Raw genomic sequence first — 24,660 nt, 5'->3', positions numbered from 1 at the left:
CCAACACCAACAGCGGAACGAATGAGCATTTGATTTTAATCTCTTAAACAATAAGAGGATTACTCTGTGCATACATTGTTATTAAAAATATCCAAAAAGTAAGAGGATTATTTTTCTTTCACACTGTTTAAAATATATGTTATTCTTTTTAGATTAATTATATGATTATGTTTGTGATAAGATGTGGCTTATCTATATACGATGGTATTGCTATACAAAATAGACCCTTAGTAATTGATAATGATGATTCATTCATTATACATTTACAACAAAATCATAGTGGATAAAATGCTTTCTTTATATTACAAGCGGCCATGATACTCGCGATGGCTTCCTATGTTCTTCCCTCTCGGCTGGCTGCCAAGCAGCCAGGTCGCTTATTCTGACCACTTTTGTGGTCATGTGATATCTTTATCGTATCCCGTATAAAGGGTAAGTGGGATGGTCTGTTGTGGAATGTGGGGGCCTGATAGCAGGTAAGGGGCATGTGGTGAGGTCTGATGTCATATAAGAGGCATGTGGTGAGGTCTAAAGTCATGTGGCAAGGTCTGATGTCATATAAGGGGCATGTGGGGTGGTCTGATGTGGGATGTGGGGACATCTAATGGCATGTGAGATGGTCTGATGTGGCATGTGGGTGGTCTGATGGCATATAAGGGGCATGTGGGTGGTCTGATGGCATATAAGGGGCATGTGGGTGGTCTGATGTGGGATGTGGGGACATCTAATGGCATGTGGGTGGTCTGATGTGGGATGTGGGGACATCTAATGGCATGTGAGATGGTCTGATGGCATATAAGGGGCATGTGGGTGGTCTGATGTGGGATGTGGGGACATCTAATGGCATGTGAGATGGTCTGATGGCATATAAGGGGCATGTGAGACGGTCTGATGTGGTATGTGGTTGGTCTGATGGCATATAAGGGGCATGTGGTTTGTCTGATGTGGCATGTGGGTGGTCTGGTGGCATATAAGGGGCATGTGGGTGATATTTTGGCATGTGGGGAGGCTAATAGGCACTTGGTTAGATTAATGGCATAATGGAGGTCTGATGGCATATAAGGGTCATGTGGGTGATCTTGTAGCATGTGCGGATGCTGATGAGCATGTGGTGCCATCTGACTGCCTTTGGGGAGGTCTGAAGGACATGTAAGGGACAAGCGAGGAGGCTGATGGGCATGTGAAGAGATTTGATGGCATAAGAGAAGGTCTGATGGTCAAGCAATGGGCATTTGGCTAAGTTTGATAGCATATCAGGAGTCCTGATTATATATGTGGAGATCTGATGGTAATGTGAAGAATTTTGAGGGGCATGCAAGGGGCATGTGGAGTTATCTGATCAAATGTGGGGAGATCAGAGGGGTATGTTGACCATTTATGACAGTTTTCTCCCACTTCAACAGTTCCCTCCATAGCAATTATGGATGAAGTAGCAGCATGAGCTACGTGAAGAGACTATAAGTAGCCTTCGTACCCTCCTACGCTGGACACAGCCGCAGTGGAAATAGCTGTGCAGATTTTAGGGATGTGCACCGGCCACTTTTGGTGTCTCGTGTTTTGTGTTTTGGATTCGGATTTGCTTGAGGTTTTGGGTTCGGATTTGTTTTGCAAAACACCTAACGAAAGGTTTTGGTTTGGATTTAAGGTTTTGGATTCAGATTTATTTTGAAAAAAACATAAAAAGTGCTAAAAAACAGTTTTGTGTTTTTTTTTTCACTCCTACGCTATTATTAACCTCAATAACATTCAATAACAATCATTTCCACTAATTTCCAGTCTATTCTGAACACCTCACAATATTGTTTTTAGGCCAAAAGGTTGCACTGAGGTAGCTTGAGCACATAATGCCAAAAAAAGAGGTGCAAGATGGAATTGTTCTGGGCCCTCCTTCCCACCCCTCGCGAGATTCGACGCGAGACTTGGACGACAGAGCCTCGTTTTTATTTTTTTGCCCGCACTGTTTGGGTGGGCTCGGATTAGCGGAATCCGAGCCCGCTCATCTCTAGCAGATTTGGTGATTATTATGAACAATTATGAACAAAGTTATTGTATATTTTTAATGTATGTGTTTACGATATGTACGTGTGTGTTTATACTGTGTATATGTATATACACATATATTACAGGTAAACTTGGCTCTTTGCGGTATCTATAGATATTGCTTGGCTCTACTCTCTGACTAGTTGGCCACCCCTGTTTAATGTATATAAACGCAAATAAATAATATCTACTGCTGTCCTTCTGTGTAAATATGCATTTGCTGCACTTCAAGAATGTACATTTTTAAATACTGAATTCAAGTAGGAAAAACCTAGGCAAATTATAGTGCACTGTACTTGGGGACTTTTGCAACAAAAGGAGATGGCAGATGTGACCATCAGTGGACTCTAGTGCCATTACCCAGTCACAGCAGTGATGGGAGGGCTGAGGGCTGTGGTGTGAATCCAGGGATTTAGGGAAGGGATGTGGTGTGAGGTTGGGGCGGGGTTGTCCTCAGCTCCATCCCTCCGTCCCGCCTGTGGCCGCAGTGCGGAGACAGGTCCCCGTCCGATGCATTACTATCCTACAGCGGGATGTCTGACAGCGATCTGCCCGATCTGGTCTCCCCAGACATGGGAGCCCAGGCTCCAGATAAGCCGAGGCTCCGGCGCTGCTATCCAGCCCGGGTGACGGTGGAGCCGGTGCTCTTCCTGGCCATGTTCTCGATGGCGCTTCAGGGCCCACTTACCACCCAGTATCTGTGGGGCCGGCTGAGCGCTGACCTCGGCTACAACGGGTCAAGGATCGAGGGTTGTACGAACCACACGAACCCCCTGGAGAAGGTGAGACATTTGCTGGATGTAGACACATAATAAACCATTAGCGTCCAGTTGTCCTCCCAGACAACACAATAATGCTGTAACAAAGGGCGCAGCTGTCTGTATCCCACACTGCGAAACATGTACACAATGGTTATAGACACAGACCTGGATCCTCTGCCAGCATCAGGGTATCTGAGCCCCGTGTGGACTGACAGGGGGTCTGTGCCCTGTATACACTGACAGGGGGTCTGTGCCCTGTGTGGAATGACAGGGGGTCTGTGCCCTGTATACACTGAGAGGGGGTCTGTGCCCTGTGTGGAATGACAGGGGGTCTGTGCCCAGTGTGGACTGACAGGGGGTCTGTGCCCTGTGTGGACTGACAGGGGGTCTGTGCCCTGTGTGGACTGACAGGGGGTCTGTGCCCTGTGTGGACTGACAGGGGGTCTGTGCCCTGTGTGGACTGACAGGGGTTCTGTGCCCTGTGTGGAATGACAGGGGGTCTGTGCCCAGTGTGGACTGACAGGGGGTCTGTGCCCTGTGTGGACTGACAGGGGGTCTGTGCCCTGTGTGGACTGACAGGGGGTCTGTGCCCTGTGTGGACTGACAGGGGGTCTGTGCCCTGTGTGGACTGACAGGGGGTCTGTGCCCTGTGTGGACTGACAGGGGGTCTGTGCCCTGTGTGGACTGACAGGGGGTCTGTGCCCTGTGTGGACTGACAGGGGGTCTGTGCCCCGTGTGGACTGACAGGGGGTCTGTGCCCCGTGTGGACTGACAGGGGGTCTGTGCCCCGTGTGGACTGACAGGGGGTCTGTGCCCCGTGTGGACTGACAGGGGGTCTGTGCCCCGTGTGGACTGACAGGGGGTCTGTGCCCCGTGTGGACTGACAGGGGGTCTGTGCCCCGTGTGGAATGACAGGGGGTCTGTGCCCAGTGTGGACTGACAGGGGGTCTGTGCCCCGTGTGGACTGACAGGGGGTCTGTGCCCCGTGTGTTTCATGTAACACACAAATACTTGATAGCTTATTTGTACACTGAAATTTAAAGTTGATATTTGAGTGCTACATTAAAAAACAGTCAGTATTTAACTTATGTGCAAAGCAGAAAACTAGTTTGCACCCCTTGCATTGTAACATGGTTTTGTCCAGGAGACTGAAATAAGATACCTCTTCATTTAAGATCCTTAATGAATCAGGCCCCAGTAGCCTATCATGATTGAATAATTTTGTCATGTTTCTCCTGGTGAAAGCTTCTCCAAAGCAATGGGAAGCCTATTTATCATGGACAGCGGCGCTACAAGTAATACTGCTGCCCTCCTATTGCTATTACCATCACAAGATGGGGATAGCAGGAGATATTGAGAGAGATGTTATATTTATTTAAAGAAAGCTTTTTTTTCTGTTTAGTTTCAGGGTAATTTTTTTAAAAATTTCTTAGATATTTAACTTTTTTTTTATTAGTGAAACTGGAAGACCGATTAGCGGTTATAGAAAACCAGCTCTATCTCCATTTGATAGTAAATAGACCCCTTAATGTCAGTGTGCTGGAAAAAAAAACCTGCTGCTTTTTCCAGCTCATTCATGTTTTTCAAACAATACAGTGCAAATAAGCAGGAAAGTTTGCCATAGGGAACAATGTTCCTATTGGCTATTCTATATTGGTATTAGTGATGTTTGAGAGCTCATTCATATTTCAATGCTGTGTGGTCTGACTGATTAAGTAACACACTGATAATAGAACTGGCATTGGGATGACTGATCCCTACACCAGCACACTTTGTTAGTTCACATACTAGGAGAGGAATTCAATTGGCCGCATTACTGTAAAAAGTACAATAATTTCAACGCTGGCTTTTTTGCTTGCAGCTCCCTGAGCCGCGACCAGAGTTAGAATTACTGTACCAGCAGTAGTACCTTTACTGCAGTGCTATTTTGGGTGGAATTGAACTCCCCCCTAATAGTTATCCTTGTACATTTACGCTTTGACTTCTGAGCTGATTTATACATGAGTATGAATCCTGTCCATGGTTATTTCTCTTCAAATGCACTTCTGAGCAGTCGCCTTGTGTGCGCAGCCTAAGCAACAAAAATATCCGGAATAACCTCTAACATAACATAATGCCCAGGTACACCTAGGCCTATTTATTATTTAAGTGATGTGCAAACTTATGAACCGTGAATCATAGCTGCTGCTTTGTATTTTGCTTCGGAATTCACAGCAGTCCCCATAAATGTGTATGGGGACTGCTCTGTACTGCAGTTTAACAGCTCATTTCCATATGTGTAATTCAGCTCTGCTCTATGGGGAGAGCATTGCGATAGAGGGATCTTCGGATCCCTCACCGCATCTTACTGCTCTCCCCTCCGGTCACTATCACAAAGGTGGTCACTTTGCGATAGTGACCATAGGGAAGATAGGAGAGGGGTCTTCGCAGGAACAGCAGTTTTTTTTTTTTTTTTAACTTCAATAGTATGGAACAGCAGTTTTTTGTGACTTCTGTTCCTGTTGAAGTTTTTTAATAGATACACATGATCTTCCAATCTTTATCTTTGCAATAAGGATTCAAAGGGATCATGTTAAAAATGCTGTCTAATAAATATGCCTCTCTGTGAGAAGGATTCCTGCTTTTGTTTGGAGAGGGCAGTCATAAGCATAGACCATTAGGAAACAGGGAACAGACTAAAGGAATTCGATGTTAGATGTACAGACATGTACATGTAATGCAAAATAAGTAACTTATTGCTGCATAGTGTAAAACTGCAAATTTGTACTGCACATGCCTGGAAAACAAGCAATAAGCATGGAGCACCTATCTACACTGGTTCCTCATTATAACTGTAGAGGCCGGACAGGGGAAAGGGCAGTTTAATGTAGGCCAAGTACAGTAAGGACTTGTTCACACAAATGTGGCTGAGGCAGACCAGCATGGAGAAGCATATACGCACGTCGGGAGCCGTTTCTGTTCTCCCCTGAAAATTTTGCCAGCCGGGTGGCATTAAGAAGTAGCCGGGTGGGGGCAGTGTAATACTTTGTTATAATATTAAAAACTTTTGGAGGATATTGCCCTCCAGTCTAACCAGAACTGGTCAGACTGGTGGTCGGTGGTCTAACACACAGTGCTGGCTGTAGTGCTCACATAGTGCCTGTTATACTAGGAGAAACAATGGTTTATTCTTTTATAATAGGACTCTGTTGGGCTCCAAGAGCCGGGTGGCAAGTAAAAACACCTGGGTGGAGCACCTGGGAAATAGGTGCTGGGGAGAAGAACACTGTGCTAGAGGGCTGGGGCAGATACATGCTCAGGATGATGACCTGGTTGTGTGTTTCCATATGTGTGTCTGACGTAAGCCTAATGTAAATGGCGTGTAGGCCACAGGTGCAGAGATTCCTACGAGACTCAGCACATGGGCTTAAAGTCGCTATTTTTGCAGATGGATTATTTGAGGATATGTTATGTCCAACATGCGGTCAACTTGGCATCAGGCCCCAAGTGTTTTTCTACACTTATGAAGAGGGATCTTTGTTAGAAGTGTTTTAGTAGATTTTTAGACACGATTCTTAAAAATACAGAAAAAAACCCTTCTCTGGTAAACATCAAGGGTCTATCAATAGGTTTTGCCCAAGACAAGAAAACGGTTACCGCCATTGATAAAACTTATAAGCCTGCCGATGAAGGCTTCCACTGACACGGAGAAGTCTATTTAACAAGTGTTACTGCGGTATGCTATTTTTTTCTACAATAGTAGAATTGCAAGACCAAATCTGTCAAGCTGGCGAAGCAGTTAACTCTTTACCAATCCAGTATGGCCATGACACAATATTGTTCAAAGCCTCCTACGCTACCCACACCCAGATAAATAGGGGGAGGCATTAACTTTTTATAGTTGGCTATCTCTGTAGTACTGATCACATGATGTGCAATTTGCAAAAATTAGCGTTGAAACTTCCAAACTAACGGTAATTGCGGGCAAAGAACAACGCAGAGAATTGAATTCCCCCCATAATGATATCTGGCCATTATATACAGTGAAACTTTCAGTAATGTTTGAGAAACAGTGTACAGATAGATGAAAAGGGCCTGCTTGTGGGCAAACATGAATAGTTTACACATATTAAATTAAATAATATGGAGTTTGTTTATAAATCGGAGCGACAACAGTAATAATAATAATAATAATATTATTATTATTATTATTATTATTATTATTATTATCATAGATTTGCTGCTGCTGCATCTTTACACCTTGTATGAAATTGGTACAGGTCACATAGCTTTTGCTATGATACATATTGTTGTCTATAACTTACTTTATTATAATAATTAGATAATATACACACCTAATACAGAAGTCACATGAATATATGTAGAATGTCCTGTATCCTTGTGATGTTGTCACCTATAATTGCAGAGTAGTCATTACCTCTGTGTCACACGACTCATTTTGAACGTGTTCAGCAATGGAATATATATCAGAGTGAAGGCAGAACACATGAGGATGGTCTTATTTAATCAACTTGCTCTGTTTAAAACAGACACTTTTGTATTATTCAGAATAATGTATTACTATAAAGGGGAGGTTCAATTAGCCGTGATGTTCCTGAGAACATAAGGGCTGCGCATTTTTACAGTTACGGTAAAATATCCACTCATTTTTTTCCCGCAACTATGTGGTGCATGAGCAAAAATGAGCGAATGTTTCACTAAAAATGCGCTCAAGGTGTCTCCACGGCCGTTCCGGAGACATATAACACATATTTTTTCTAATTGAATCTCCCCCAAAGAGATGTTTTTGATACGACATACCCTGATATGCGCGTGGGAGCATATCACGCAAGGCTTAGCCGGGACTAAGCTCCGAATTGAATTCTCCCTCGGTGTGCTGTTGCATTCTTGAGTCGCATAACTTATTTTGAGGCAGAATACACCGCGTTTCGCTTAAACCACTTTGTGTTTCTACTGAAGCAATTCTGCACTTGTCAATACTGCTTTTGTGACTGGAAAAGCGCACAGTTCAGTCACAGATGTGTGATGCTTCCCTTAAAGTTGATAAATAGTTATGTAAAGCCAGGTTTGATAAGTACATTTCAGTTGCCTATATTTGTCTGTTTTTAATCACTGGTTTTTTTTTATAACCCATCATTTAATTTATTATGGATCCATCATTAAAATACTATGTGAGTCATCATATAATTATTTATACTGACTGTTTTGCAAGATATGCATATAATCAACCACAAGTAGAACGCTTCATAGATCAAAAAAGGTATTTCTTCACTTATTGATTGGTTTTTAATGAGGTAACTTTGGGTACAGCCAACTACACCTTGTTACTGATTCATGTCCATTTTTTTTATGATGGAGAAAGGTCATTTAGTTACAGCTACCTCCATATAAGTTTTAGGGGGGAATTTAATTGAGCGGAAGGTAAGAGCTTTGCTCGATGTTCAGCTGTGACCAGTTCCTGTTATTACGGTACATAAAACGTTGCTGACTTTTGCAGTGTGAGAAAAAATCTGCGATGTTTCAGGTGCCAAACATACGGCGCTGAATTGAATTCCCTCCTTAGAAAAATGTTCTGACCATTTTAGAAGTCACTGAGTATACCCTTCACAATATAAAGTTAGGGGTCCATAAACCACACATTTGTATACTGACATAGAACTTTATATTATCCTTATTTTAAAAAGAAAGACCTCATTTTTTTTTCCCCCGCAACACGTGCCTATTAATTTCTTACAATTTGGTGATTTCTAATACCTTTTATTTTCCCCACATTAACCCATATTTATCCTTCACCTCCTGCATGCCAAAATATGTATGTAAGCTTTAGTTTACACATGATTTGATTTGACATGTCATTAAAGTGGTGCAGATCTTTCCAAATGTGTGATTGCCTATATAGTCGTGCCTGGAAAGCATTTATTGGAGACGGAAGCCTTTTGTCACACAGATGATTATGGTCACTGCATAACTCTTAGGTCTGAGTAGTGACATAGAATAGAATAGGTAAACACTGTTTCCCAGTTACAACAGAGTGTGCTTGGAAACTACTTTTCCCATTATTTTCTGTCTCTCGCTACTCTGTCTTCAGGCAGCAAAAATGCAGCGTTTATAATTGCCCAAGTGACACCAGCCTACAAATGGTTTGATTAAGTCTCAATAGAAGATGAAACAGTCAGGTTTCTATTACTCCTAATCTAAGAGCAAGATACACATTTTGGAGAGATCATCCAGCAGTTATTTTTCTGTGTTGTCCTGTTAATCTAATTATTATTTATCTGACATACAATTGTTTTGTCTTACAAAGATGGTGCTTTGTATCTTGATTTGTCTCCTGTTCTTAGGAAGTGGAATCACTAACCTCACACTGGAGTCTTTACTTGAACCTGAGTGGTTTACTGGTTGGTCTCTTCTCTGTGATGCTGCTGGGCCCCTGGAGTGACCATGTGGGGCGTCGCCCGGTACTCCTCCTTCCATTCGTCGGACTGACTTTGCAAGTTGCCATCTACCTTGTGGTCATGTATCAGAAGTTACACGTCGGCTATTTGTTGCTTGGCCGCGTTATTGGTGGCATCACAGGCGACTTCAACATGGTCCTTGCTGGCTGTTTTGCTTACATAGCCGATGTCACTGATCGGCCTTCGCGCACATTCCGTGTCGCCATCTTGGAGGCGTGTCTAGGCATTGCTGGCATGATAGCCAGTCTCATTGGTGGACATTGGCGGAAGAAGCAGGGCTACATTAACCCATTCTGGCTAGCATTTGCTGTCAATATCTTTGCGTTTTTTTATGTTTACTTTTGTGTCAAGGAATCGGTAAAAGACAAGAAACCGTCCAGGTTGTTCACTACCAAGCACTACAAGTCAATCTTTCACCTCTTTGCTTTGCCCGGAGAGAATCAAAGGCGGAGCAAGCTGTTCCTGTATAGTTTGGCTTTCTTGTTGGTGGTAACTGTACACATGGGGGCCAAGGACCTGCTGGTAATATATGAGCTCGGCTTTCCTCTATGCTGGGACTCTGACCTGATTGGTTATGGATCCGCAGCTGAGCACCTCACCTACCTCAGCAGCCTGGCAGGACTACGCCTCTTCCAGCTGTGCCTGGCAGACACCTGGGTGGCAGAGATGGGCTTTTTATCGAATATCTCAGGCCTGGTTGTCTTCTCTCTGGCCTCTAGCACCTCAATAATGTTTACAGGTGATGTATAATATTTATTCGGGACACTCACCCCCGGTTTCTATTTTTTATTTATGTATTGTAATTATTTGTTCAATCTGCATACAAATATATAATGGTAAGTGGCTGTTCTCACACAAGTGACAGATTATGTTGTTTGCGTAGGATTTGTACCCATTGGTGTACTCGGGTGTTGTACTCTGGTGCGTTCCCCATGAAACGAACAGTAGCAGTTAGGGCCTTGTTTAGAGTTAGGATTAAACCCAACTAGAAGAGGTGAAACGAGTTTTAGAGTAAATCTAAATCGCACTGTAAACCTAAAGCTCAGCAATATTTGTGCTACGTGCAAAAGCAGACAATAAAAATCATAGTTTGCACCCTTGCAACACATTGTAAATAAGCCTTTGTCTCACGTATGCACCTCCTCCATCAATCCCGTATGTGCGGTTGTATGTTAAATGCTTTGTAACATTGCAGAGTTTTGTGGTGCTTTACAAATGTGCACCATTAAGATGGATTTGCTCCTAGCTGTAAATGAGGCCCTTAGAGGAAACGCAGTAGAACTGACCAGAGTCTAAAATACCAATATGAGCAAATGTTTAAAGGGGAACTGTAACTGTGTAACTGTGAAATGACTATAGTTCTAATACTTCTCAGCTTCCTAGTATTACATAGATATTTTCCTACCATTAAAGTCATTTTTTTGCAGACTTTATGGTAACTATTTCTTTTTTTTTTATAGCTTTTTGTGTCAATTTTATCTGGAATCCTTTTTAGAAAGACTTTACATCTCTGCAGAGTTAAAAAAAAAAAAAATGTTTGTGCAACTCTGCATTGATGATTTTAGAAATAAACCTCTTAAGATTGCATATTAGAGCATCACAGTAAATTGTGGTAGAAAAAAAACAGTGATTAGGTCCAGCTTCCAGATGTAAATTTAAATGTTGATGGTATCCGCGTTAAAGTAGAAAAATGAAAATGTCTTCTCCAAATGACTGAGCGGTTTTATATATATACTACTTGAGATACCTTAATGGCGTAGCCATACCTTCACACACTGGAAGCAGCCATTTGTGAGCTTAACCAATGTTCAGCCTATTAAATTGACACAGAAGACCTCATGTTTACCTTGATGAATATCGGTTTTATTTCACAAAACAGCTGCCTACAATGTGTATAAGTAATGGGTACATTTTTAAGCAGCTTCACGGCATTTGGTGTTTACATATGTAGCACATTCATCATCATCATCATCATCATCATTTATTTATATAGCGCCAGCAAATTCCGTAGCGCTTTACAATTGGGAACAAACATTAATAAGCCAATACTGGGTAATACATTCAGACAGAGAGGTAAGAGAACCCTGCTCATTGCTGTGTTGAAAAGGGAGTCGCACATCCTAGTCAGATGTATGTCATGAAAAAATAGCAAGGTCAGGGTTGTTTGCAATTTATCTGAGTTTCAGCATCAAACGCTGATAAGCATCTTCAGTGAGGTACTTTCGATTCACATACTATGCAATAACAAGTCTAGAGTCTCAAGGCCAGACAGCAGTACAAAATACTGCTTAATGTACAATGTGGTTTTCCTGTCTCCCTCCTAAGGGGTTTATAGCATCAAAGTTAAACCACTGACTGTAAGCACTGAGCTCTAGCATAAATATCTGCTGCAAATTAAGCAGTACAATTAACCTGTTAAACCGGTTTTAGAAAATAATATTCTATGTGCACAGACACGTCATCTGGTCTGTCCTCACTCATTATGTTACCTCACTCTTTAACTACAACACAGACATATTCTCCAGCTTGTGATCACATTCATATGATCACATGACAACCCCTGGAGGCAGTGGGTGTATGGTGGTTATAAAATCTTGACACAGAGTACTTCTAATTTAAAGGGACATTTAATTGAATTAAATTGAGGATGGTGATGAGAGTTTTCTTATAGTGGAGAGAAAAAGAACATGTTTATTTTCTGTCTCACGGAATACATCAAAATAAATAGAATTATAGATCCTGTGATGCTTCAAAAGTTACGTGTGTATGTGTATATATATATATATATATATATGTTATTTTAGTGATTGTTATATTTTGTCCACTTATTCTACTGGTGGATCCAGGAGGTCATTTACAAAGTGCCTATAATGAACACCAAACTGCCTTGGCTTTAGGTTGGTCTCGCGATATATCTCCACAATCTAGAATACATTTACAGAGGCCCACTGTGGAAAAGTACATCCTCTCTGCCGCTTTAGTACCACACCTTCCAATAAATTAACTTTTTCTGTTTTTCTCCTTTTAAATGCTGAGTTTAGCTTCCATCATGGATTACGTCAATCAGGAGTTGCAGAGTTAAAATGATCATGTGTTCCTCTGCACAAGGAACGCCTCTATAAATGCGCTCTCCGCCATCGTATGCCAACAACCGCACTACGCAAATGGAAATCTTGTTTCTCCGCTGCCTGCACTGATGCGTTGTCTCTATACTGTGACACTATCTTGCTATGTGAACCCATATATGTCTTGGTGGTAATTTAGATGCAAATCAAAGTGCACTTTGTAAATGACCTCATATTTCAAGCTTTAAAGTTGACATCCCATCACCATAGTGTTGCAAATGGCAAATAACAAGAGCTTGCTTACTTCTACACGACAGAACGTCTGCATTGTTTTATTTATCCCCAACCTGATTCAGCGATTGGGGTTATCTCAGTCCATGGTGGAGATCAGTACAGAGACACCACCTGACTGCTACATGTAAGTGGGATGTGGGGCACTACTTAGGGTGATGGGATGTACCCTTTAAATATGTCTGTATTCTAATAGGTAGGTGATAAAATGTAGTAACCTCTATTCACAAATGTGTAGAACTGTAAATTACCAGCAAGCCCAGTGCTTCCATTATAATCTGTCTATAAGCTGAGTATTGTATTGCAACATCTGATTACTGAGTGTTTTTTGTTTGTTCTTTTTCGTGAAGATGTTCATGACATTATATGGTAAAAATGTGATTTCTCTTTTGCCTTGTAGGGTATGGGTTAAGGTTCTTCACGATGGCGACAACTCCCGTAATAAGATCTAAGCTGTCCAAACTGGTGGATGAGGGAGAACAAGGTACAGACAAGTAAAATAGACATTGTACACTTAGGTAAAATACATTCAACAAGGTTGTGTAACCACTAAAGGAGCGTTGAACTTGGAAGAATATTTTTCTTCATTTTAAACCAGTGTAATGTAAGTCCATTACTTATCTGCAGAAAAAATTAAACTGCTCTTTAAACTGCAATCTTCTGAAAGGACAAAGGTTAATCGGTTCTTGGTAATCTCTACTGTCAGCTTTATTTTTTTTCTAAGCTGTATTGCTAGTAAATCACAGCTGCAATAGGAACTGTTGTTGTGGTTTGTGAGTATGAGGAAGTAGCCAATGTGCATAATTCATGCTTGCTGACTTGTACATACATCTCTTACATCACCTTTACACTTTTACATCAATTCTCCCCCCCCCCCCCACCGTCATTTTGTCGCGGGGTGGGGCCAAAAGGAATCCTGTAATTTTGGCTAGCAAATTGCAGTATGCAGGAGACTTGCCTGCTTTCCCGGGAGTCTCCCGGACAATCTAGGAGAGTTGACAAGTATGGCATAATTATGTCATAGCATACAGTAAAAAATCTGTGGCAACACTAAACCAGAGTACACCTAAATCTTCTGATCACATTATATATTTATGGTAAATTATTGTAATAAATAAAACCAGAGAAATGTCTGCTTGAAAATACATTAAATTTGTGTAATTTATAATTGAAATATAGTTCTCGTATGAATTCCATTGTATATATTGATATCTTATTATAAGGGATTTTTCCCTGGTTCAATTGTCCCACACATTAATGTGTCCTGACATGCATGTTGGGAATCACTAGCTTAATACAGTCCCTTTTCCCACTAGATAATTGTTGATTAAATACAGATTACATCAGTGACATAAGAAATGCTGCTTTTGACAGCGTTCTGGGCAGGTATTATTGGTGTGTTTTTAATAGGTAAAGACAGCGCTACGGGTCAAAACACATTCTGCTCTTTACAGATATCTGGGAATGCACATGATCCAGTCGTCTTCCATGTCTCTAATGTAGTGTTTTATTTTAAAAGCAGCCAAAACATTTTTTTTTATTTTGTTTTTCCTTTCTGTACAAGCCATTGCGTTTCACACCAGTATACAATTTGGAAACGCACATAAGTGTATCTTTAGCAATCCAATCTTATATCATCATATTGTCAAAAAAGAAGTGTATATTGTCATATGTTCAGTGTTTACACAATGTTAGAAGACTTTAATTGCGAGATCGGGTCACAATGAGCATAGGGAAGGGTTCTTTACTGTAAGGGTCGTGAAGTTGTAGCCTTTGTTACTGCGTGAGGTGTTGAAGGCAAATTCACTAACATAATTAAAACATGGCTTCGATGCCTTTCATAGAAGAACTGGTATCGGTAACTACAATAAGTGGAGAACGTTATTGGGTTGATTGTCCCGGGTAATTTATTAGATTGCCGTGTTTAATGTCCAGAGACCACGCTAACAACAGTTTAATGGAAGATTAAAATGTAATGTGTAATGGCACACACGTCAATCAGCCTCAATCCGTTCACTTCGGGATGCAAGTTTTCCACCTAAAGTAAAATTGATTACCCATTTATTGGGCCATCTACAATTGTCACCCACATAAATTGTTAAAAAAAAATCAAGTTTTGGATTTAATTAATGGTTTGTAAAGTGTGCGGCCGATTTATATCTACAAGGTCGTTTGAGAAACTCTGTTTCTGTTCCTAGAAATGATGCTAATAAAAACTGATATTTGATTTACATGAAAGTTTTATCTAAGATAAAATCCCATTCAGTCTCTTTTGGCTGCTGTTGTATCATGTCTATAATATGATCATTCTTTCAAGCTAACCCTTTGTTAACATTTGTGACCCACAGGTGCATTATTTTCCGTTGTTGCTTGTGTGGAAGGCGTCTCCTTCATATTGGCCACCAGTATCTTTAATTCTCTGTATCCAGCGACCCTGTACTTCATGAAGGGATTTGCCTTCTTGTTTGGAGCTGTCGTTCTGCTAATCCCAGCTGGAATAATTGGGTAACTGTCAAACTTCACTACTACCTCTTAGTAATGCCGACATAAAGTGCCCCTATCATAAATGTCTAGCTCTACGTTTTATCAGGACTTCAAAGGTAAATCTTATGTTACTCCATTAAACCATCAAGTCTTGCATTAAAATACAAAGACCCCTGCAACACATTGGGCCTGATTTATTAAGGAACGTAAATGACATATTTTGCTTAAAATCGCTCAGCGCATGTCCAGAAACAAACCATACGCCAGAGAACGCAGCAATGTCCAATTCATCCTCTAGCACAGAGGACCCTTAGTACAGCATACGGTGGGGACTGGGCGTATGCACGTAGTCATTGACAGTAGGGGCGTGCCAAGCTCGCGAGCACGCAGCCGCGTCCGATTCATCCTCTAGCACAGAGGACCCTTACTGCAGCATACGGTGGGGATTGGGCGTATGCGCGTAGTCATTGACGGTAAGGGCGTGCCAAGCTCGCGAGCACGCAGCAGCGTCCCATTCATCTAGCACAGAGGACCCTTACTACAACATACAGTGGGGACTCGGTGTATGCACGTAGTCATTGTACAGTAAGGGCGTGCCAAGCTCGCGAGCACGCAGCAGTGTCCCATTCATCTAGCACAGAGGACCCTTAGAACAGCATACGGTGGGGACTGGGCGTATGCACGTAGTCATTGTACAGTAAGGGGGTGCCAAGCTCGCGTGCACGCAGCAGCGTCCGATTCATCCTCTAGCACAGAGGAGGACACTTACTACAGCATCTGGTGGGGACTGGGTGTATGCACGTAGTCATTGTACAGTAAGGGGGTGCCAAGCTCGCGTGCACGCAGCAGCGTCCGATTCATCCTCTAGCACAGAGGAGGACACTTACTACAGCATACAGTGGGGACTGGGTGTATGCACGTAGTCATTGACAGTAAGGGGGTGCCAAGCTCGCGTGCGCGCACCAGCGTCCAATTCATCCTCTAGCACAGAGGACCCTTAGTACAGCATACGGTGGGGACTGGGTGCATGCACGTAGTCATTGTACAGTAAGGGCGTGCCAAGCTCGCGTGCGCGCACCAGCGTCCAATTCAAGCTTTGGGCACCTCTAAGGTATGTGATATTCAGTCGTATCACTTGCACCAACTACAGGTCTGGTGTAAGTGCCAATCACTAGTGATCAAGGCTGTGTATGTATGTATGTATGTATGTATGTATGTATGTATGCATGCTAGAACATGTGTTTGCAGCAACTAAAATGTTATTTTATGTACAGTAGACATTCATAGCGTCCTAATAAATATATTATTCAGGGGCGGGGGGCATTTTAATTTTTTGTCATTAATGACTTTATTATCAACGAATGACATTTAATTGAATAGTTTTTTGTGCATTCTTTTGTGACTTTATATTCCTATATAGTGTCTGTTAGAGCAGAGCGTACCTAGACCTGTATTCATCAACAGATATAGCTTCAGGTCCGCTCCTTGTTGAATACGGATGTGCGTATGCCCGAATTATATGTAATTTAAAGAAATGCGCAATGTGTTTGTTTTGCATTCCTTGATTAGTAGGGCCCATTACATTTAACTATAACAAGTTTAGTACGCAATATATAAACTCTGCGACATGACAGATAGATCTGATTTCATCACTTCAGTGTTCATTATGAAAACGTATATATTGTCGGTGATAATGCATCCCTGCTATAAATTATTACAGATATTAGAAGTCCCCTTGGATTTCTGTCCTGTATAAAAGATCTCCTCTACAGTCTTGTGCTTTTATATCGTCAGAGAACGTGTATGACTTCTAATAGCCATATAATTTACAGTAAGGAATGCTTTATCTTGCGCCTAGTATGCCCTCTAATAGTATTATAAGTGTGCTCCTGTATCTTGATATGTGGTTTGTACAGGCACAGCAATGTTAGCACATTTTGGTAAATTTGTATTAAATAGGGGTGACCACACTGTTTTTATGTCTCACATTAAGATGCCCCTGGATTAGCTGGGCCGGGGAGTACCCTATTGATGGCAAAACATGTGCAATTTATTCTGCACTTGTTGCTGAATTTATGGCATGTTAAATTATTTACAATTCTAGTATTGGTAATGCTGCACTGATATTAGTAAATGTACATGTGCCGCTTCTTTCCCTAGCACCTTTTTTTGTATACCATCACCTGCCTTGCTTGTATACTATTTCTTATGAAATGGACACCGTGGATCACCCCCTCCTTCTTCAAACTCTTCTCTCCCTCGGCCTCTCTGATTCTGTCCACGCCTGGTTCTGCTTTTACCTCGCCAACCGCACTTTCTCTGTCTCCGCATCTGGCTCTTCCACCACCCCCTCTCCTCTCCCGGTAGGAGTCCCCCAGGGCTCTGTTCTCGGCCCTCTTCTATTCTCGTTTTACACTTCCTCCCTCGGGGCTCTCATCTCCTCCTACGGTCTTCAGTATCACCTCTATGCTGACGACATTCAGCTCTCAATATCTTCTCCTGATCTCTCTCCCACTCTCCTCTCTCGTGTATCTCACTGCCTCTCTGCCATCTCCTCCTGGATGTCCTCGCGCTTTCTTAAACTTAATATCTCAAAAACTGAACTCATTGTCTTCCCTCCCACCACGACCTCTCTATCGTTGTTAATAACACAACCATCTCCTCTGTCACCCAGCTCCGTTGCCTGGGCGTCACCCTTGACGCCTCTCTCTCCTTCGCCTCCCATGTCCAATCTATTGACCAAACCTGCCGCTTCCAGCTGCGCAACATCGCCCGCATCCGGCCCTTTGTCTCACAAGACGCTACCAAAACTATCATCCACGCACTCATAATCTCCCGCCTCGACTACTGTAACCTTCTCCTCACAGGCCTCCCCCTCTCCCACCTCGCCCCCCTTCGTTCTGTTCTGAACCCGGCACCCCGACTCATCTTTCTCTCACGCTGCTCCTCCTCTGCCTCCCCTCTCTGCCATGCCTTACACTGGCTCCCCTTCCCCGATCCTTTTCAAACTCCTCACCACCACTTACAAAGCTCTCTCCCAGTCTATTGCCCCCTATATCTCTAACCTCCTCACCATTCACACCCCTGCCCACTCCCTGCGCTCGGCCAATGACCGTCGCCTCTCCTCCACTCTGATTACCTCTTCCCACTCCAGAATCCAAGACTTCTCCCGAGCTGCTCCCCTGCACTGGAACGACCTCCCTCGCTCCATCCGTCTCTCACCTAGTCTCTGCTCCTTCAAACGGGCACTTAAAACTCACCTGTTCCTCAAAGCCTACCATCCATCCACTTAACCCTACCCTTCTTGCTCCTTCGCTAACCTCCCTCTCTCGTTCTTCCCTCTCTCCCCTAGCCCCGCCTTTCTCTCCCTTACTTTAATGGCTCCCTCTTGTGCCTGTTTGTTCACCCTCCCTTAGGATGTGAGCTCGTATGAGCAGGGCCCCTCTCCCCTCCTGTCTCCATACCTGTTCTTCTGCTCCGTCTTTACCCATATGTCTGCCCGGAGTTCTGAAGTATTGGTACTTTGTGTTTATTATTCTGTACTTTGTCACCCTGTATGGTCTACTGTTTGTACTGTGTACGGCGCTGCGGAAACCTTGTGGCGCCTAACAAATAAATGATAATAATAATAATAATGGGGAGACTGCTGGCTATGTGGTGCGCGGGCATCGCACACTAATGGGGAGACTGCTGGCGATGCGGTGCGCGGGCATCGCACACTAATGGGGAGACTGCCGGCGATGTGGTGCACGGACATCGCACACTAATGGGGAGACTGCCGGCGATGTGGTGCGCGGACATCGCACACTAATGGGGAGACTGCCGGCGATGTGGTGCGCGGACATCGCACACTAATGGGGAGACTGCCGGCGATGTGGTGCGCGGACATCGCACACTAATGGGGAGACTGCCGGCGATGTGGTGCGCGGACATCGCACACTAATGGGGAGACTGCCGGCGATGTGGTGCGCGGACATCGCACACTTATGGGGAGACTGCCGGCGATGTGGTGCGCGGACATCGCACTCTAATGGAGAGACTGCCGGCGATGTGGGGCGCGGACATCGCACACTAATGGGGAGATTGCCGGCGATGTGGTGCGCGGGCATCGCACACTAATGGGGAGACTGCCGGCGATGTGGTGCGCGGGCATCGCACACTAATGGGGAGACTGCCGGCGATGTGGTGCGCGGGCATCGCACACTAATGGGGAGACTGCCGGCGATGTGGTGCGCGGGCATCGCACACTAATGGGGAGACTGCCGGCGATGTGGTGCGCGGGCATCGCACACCAATGGGGAGACTGCTGGCGATGTGGTGCGCGGGCATCGCACACCAATGGGGAGACTGCTGGCGATGTGGTGCGCGGGCATCTCACACCAATGGGGAGACTGCTGGCGATGTGGTGCGCGGGCATCTCACACCAATGGGGAGACTGCTGGCGATGTGGTGCGCGGGCATCGCACACCAATGGGGAGACTGCTGGCGATGTGGTGCGCGGGCATCGCGCTGCACACTTTGCCGGCAATTACGGCAGTAATTTCCGCTCATTTTTATAAATTTATTACCAGGGCCTCTGTTTATAGATGTATATTGTATCACCCCCTCTTCTTGGTATCTTTTATTATAATAGGTATACTTTATACCACCCTGATATTATATTGGAAATTAATATATTCAGGGAGCTACAATCTGTGATATTTTTATTGCTATGTCTTATATGTATCAGACTTTATTTTTAATCTACTGGGATCCATATGTCATTTTAGAACAAAAATTAATTGTAACCCAAAATGCTGCTACTCTTATCCCATTGCTGCTTGGAGGACTTATTTCCTGTCTGTTACCTGCTTAAGTCAGATGACCTCTTTTTATCAATGCCAGGATCTACTTAACTCTTAGATTGTGGGTGACTCACTCTCTTGTAGTCTCCCTATGGCTTCTGGTCTCTCTTATTTCATTGTGTCTTATGCTGTACAGATCCTGCTATCGTATACCTCTCCTACATGGTCAACATTCCACCATCTGTTACTAGACATTAACATCATATACTCTATGTCCAAAACAGACGTAATAATTATATAGACATTAAAACTATAATATGATCTTGTGTATTGTCCTATTCTCTGACTGGTCCTGGGTGTAAGGACATTTTTACCATGTTTATAAGTGCTATATCTCTTTGCTTGATATTTAAATTCCTCTACCTTTATATCTTACTGTCTTTTCTGGACTAATACCAGGCTTTCCGATCTTCTCTCTGACCCTGATCCAACCTTATAGACATCCCATGGACTTAAAGCCCTTTAAGATACTGTTTTCTTGAGGGTAGTTGTAAGAAGATTCAGGGCCTTTTGGGAAACCTGCACACTTGCCTTATGCATCATATGCACTGGGCAAAATAAGAGTGCATTACCTCTGGTGCAGTCAGCTTTATCACTGCAGAGTGGACACGGGTAGATCATTGATCTCTATGGTACATGTGACATCTGTGCTCCCTAAGATTTAGGCAGATGGAGCTGAAAGATTCTTCAAGTAAAAGTCACATGTTTTACCCCCTGTGTATGAGGTTTTGCTGTTTGAATTTTACATTGACACCTACTGGTCTTCATTGAGGACATTTATTTTAGTCACTGTCATGGCCCATCAAGAGAATAGAATTGTTTGTTTTTTTTGGGGGGTTTTTTGAAAGAAAAAACTTGCATGCACAAAACCTGTTCATAGTGGAGTTTATTAAACCATCACAGCTCTACTGGGAAGGACGTTGACTTCAGCTTTCTCCCTGTAAGTCTCCTGCTTTGCTAAAATCATTCTCTATACCACAAACTATAGTATTGAGATCAAAATTGATGACCTCCATAATAACTAGAATTTAACTCTGATTTTAAAGAAACACAATGCAAGCTTCATCATGAAGGTTTCAAAGAGAAGAGTAGTAAGTATGAAACTGATGTGTTGAGATTTACGAACACTAGAATGCAGGCAATGTTTTCTTGGCTCTTTATCAGACTAGAATTTCATAGCACGTATTGTAGTGGGGCCTTTTAAATGTTGGATTGAGAACAAAACAAAGTTCATACTTTTGGTGAAATAAAGTATTTTATTTGTTGCCGTGTTGATGGAATAACTGTATATATCTAATTTTTCTTTTTTCATCCTGATTCATTTACCAATAACCTGTTTTTTGTTTCTAGGTTGATTGAAGTATGTGACCAAAAACCACTATACAGCCAGTTCGCTGAGATCTCCTGAGAGCAATCCCGTCTTACTAAGTCAACCTTCTTGGATATTGTGAATCAACTGTAAAGAAGTTAGATGGCTAAGGACTAATATGATGTCAATTGGCTTTTATAATAGACTCTGCTTCACCAAAGCCCAACCACTTAAACGTTTGACCTAACAAATATCAAAGTCAAAACGTCTTTACAAAATGTTCAACGTATGATGACGTATAGGACACCAAACAGCAGTGGTGGGCAAAATGAAACAAGCTAGAAGTCTGAAGACAAAAAATCCACTTGCGTTGTATTGCAGCTACAGAATGGTATGCCCTGTGGTTACCTAGTTTCTTGGTTTGGTCCAGCCCTGTAGATACTTCAGGAGTATCTGAAGGAGCTTCAGGAGTTTATCCATGTCAAGGTTACCTGTCCAACCAAGCCAAGTGTCTTGTGACGCAATAGCAGACTGTTAGCTTCTGTTATAGCGGTATAGTAGTACAAAACTAACACATTTGTCAATTTATGTTGCCTGACGCATTTTTGTAATTTGCACCACTCTAATATCTGTGGCATTTAAGTGTCAAAAAATAACTCGCAATACTGGTAGTGGTCAGGGTTAATTCAGCTATTTTTCTTAATTTTTGTCATCTAGTCCTCTAGACAAGTCATGTGAATGAAACTTCTATGCTGTCAACTTACCATACTCTTTAACATTTGCTGTGCTTCTGAAACCATGACTGTTTTTCATATTTTCAACTTAGTTGTAATTGGACTAGTAGAGTATTCTTAATTCGGCATATTGTCTTATCTGTGTATTTCTTACGTTAATGGTCACCCTGATGCCATTTATCAATGTCTTAATATGTAACATACTGCTGACTATCCTGAAGGGTGCCATGGCCAGTATCCACGTTTTGTACAAGCTGATGCTCTCCACTTCTATCACAATCCCTCTGTTATTCCTGCAGACATGATTCCACATAAAGCCTTACCCCACCCTGCATTGTTGTGTACACTGCCTAGATTACATTATAGCACAGCCTTCTCCTCTCATCATGTGTGTTAACACAAAGGTAAAGCAATGATCAGTAATAGAATGTGAATATAGGGTACCATTAAATATCCATTGTATTTATTAGGCCTTTATATATCTCTTATGCGTTATATGTACATACATCCGCATACTCCATTAAATCTTCCAAACCTACATAGACCTTTTCAAATTTATGAAATTGAGATTATTTATGAAAACTTGTTACTTTCGCTCTGCTGTCCGCTGCTGCTTGTTACAGTCTGCCGCGAGTTCTACTGGTAATCCGTCTTTATGGCAAACACTGCTTTCTAATGACTGCAAACCCTTGTTTTCCAACATTAAAGGACATATTCAATTGTCGCCGTTTTCCGCGGTGTTAAAACTACTACCGTTATTACGGTAATAGTAAGCTGGATTTCAGCTCGCGGCTCAGGGAGCTGTGAGCTGAAATCCATCGAGAAAAATACCGTAATAACGTTTTTTTACACACACTATTACTTACGGTAATACTGCGCGCGCCACAAGATTTTCGTAGTTTCCGCCGACAATTGAATATGCCCCTAAGACTGGGAGAACCTGGGCAGGATTGTGGAGGGTAAATAGTTTGCACAGACTGACATTTCCAGAAGAACATTTACCAGATTTGCAGTACAGAGTGGACATGGAGGAAGAAGGTATCCTATGTATTATATAATATTAAACCCTGGGGTTCCAAATACTGGAATACGCTGACATCCGGTATATTTATACTAAAGTTACTTTTTTTTGTGTTGATTTGTGACCAGGTTTATCCATCCTTTTTTGTATGCTGTTGTCAGATTCAATTTTTTTTCTTATGTCTGTATATTTGAATTTAATGTACTCTTAAATGTGCAGCACTCTTATTAGTTGCTACTGATTATACGGGCCTGTTATGAATTTAGGCCTCTTAAATGGGACCCACAGCAATAAATCTATTCATAATCATTATGAAATTATTTCTGAAAATAAATGCTCTTCCCTGTGTATGTGTTTTATCTATGCACATGATTCCTGATTTATTGCAGAATTTGTGTCTGTCAGAGAAGATAGTTGTTGTTTTCCTTAAAGATGAGGCACCTGTCTTGCTTAGGCGGTTTATCTGAATCAGGGTTATTCCTTAGTGACAGGTGAACATTTTTAATTTGTGAACCCAGAAGACAACACTGCAGTGAAATTGGTAATTCAGTACAGAAAACAATGCATAAATATCTGAATTGATATTGAGGCTTTCTCATAGGATGAATCATACGTCTGCTGTAGTGTATTTTATTTGCTTTACATGTAATAAGGTAAACTATTGATTAAATGTTTTTTTGGTTTTTTATTTAAGGAAATAATTCATTGGTAATAGAGGAAGTAGTTTGTGTATTTTTCTCAGTAAAACTTACTATGCCCACATAAAATACCTATGTAATGCAACCTAATTTAATTTTTCTTAAGAGAAATAGAAAGGTTAGGTAGCAGAAAGGTAACTATGGAAGGAGTATTCCAGACTGAAAACCTGCAGCCCTTGGGTGAAATGTCTTTACAGGATGGGTTATTGGAAACAGTGACAGTCTCACTCCTTGTCTAGATGCCAAATCTTATATATAAGAATCTTTGGTCTGTCGGGTTATACATCCCGACACCCCAGCACCGATTGGGATGAAACCAACGCAAGGTGGTCCAGTTGGATCCTGGCCAGGTTTTAGGTGACTTAGGGTTCCGGTTGGACCTGCTGTGGGCAGAACTTTGACCCGGGGAGTATGTTCTGGGCGTTCACTGGATAGATTTGGATGACATTAGCTGCTAATTATTTTTACAATGCTGACCGTTACATCCAACTCATTGATAACTTAATAACTTGAAGATTTAAACCTGGGCAACGCCAGGTCCTGCCGCTAATTAAATATATGTAGCAAAATTATTTTCAAGTTCACTAAATTCATCTTTTTACATCCATGTTATTACAATCAATCATGTGTCAATAAGCTGACTGTACACTGGCTCATGTTACTGCTCAGCCCGAACACAGGGCACCTGGATCTGTCCAATACGGCCATATCCTACATAAATGTGTGTGGTCAAATACGAAAGCTCCTGGTCCTTCTACACTCGGTCTGAGTGGCTGGATTAGACAGACCTCCATTCATGCAGTCAGGGAATGGCTACATACATCATCAGATGTGAGCACTGTCTGACTGAATTTACTGTCTGACCACCATCTGCTGAATCCGCATTTCATGTGTGTAGGAGCAGTGGTCTTTTAAGGCATCAGCATGTCTGGAATTCAATTCATCTGCTCTCTTATGA

General features: G+C 42.4%; 1 protein-coding gene across 1 annotated transcript; it reads left to right on the top strand.

Moving 5' to 3' along the window:
* Positions 1–2,479: 2,479 nt before the first annotated feature.
* Positions 2,480–23,313, top strand: SLC46A1 (solute carrier family 46 member 1). Its single transcript, XM_075196800.1, has 5 exons — positions 2,480–2,822; positions 9,143–9,995; positions 13,013–13,096; positions 14,961–15,117; positions 21,291–23,313. Exons 1-5 carry the CDS (start codon positions 2,574–2,576, stop codon positions 21,346–21,348), a joined length of 1,401 nt encoding a protein of 466 aa, XP_075052901.1. The 5' UTR covers positions 2,480–2,573; the 3' UTR covers positions 21,349–23,313.
* Positions 23,314–24,660: the final 1,347 nt, after the last annotated feature.

The sequence above is a fragment of the Mixophyes fleayi genome, chromosome 2 (genome assembly GCF_038048845.1).
Source record: "Mixophyes fleayi isolate aMixFle1 chromosome 2, aMixFle1.hap1, whole genome shotgun sequence".
Lineage (NCBI taxonomy): Eukaryota > Metazoa > Chordata > Amphibia > Anura > Limnodynastidae > Mixophyes > Mixophyes fleayi.
The sequence above is the reverse complement of the archived record's forward strand: the minus strand, read 5'-3'. Positions and strand labels throughout refer to the sequence as shown.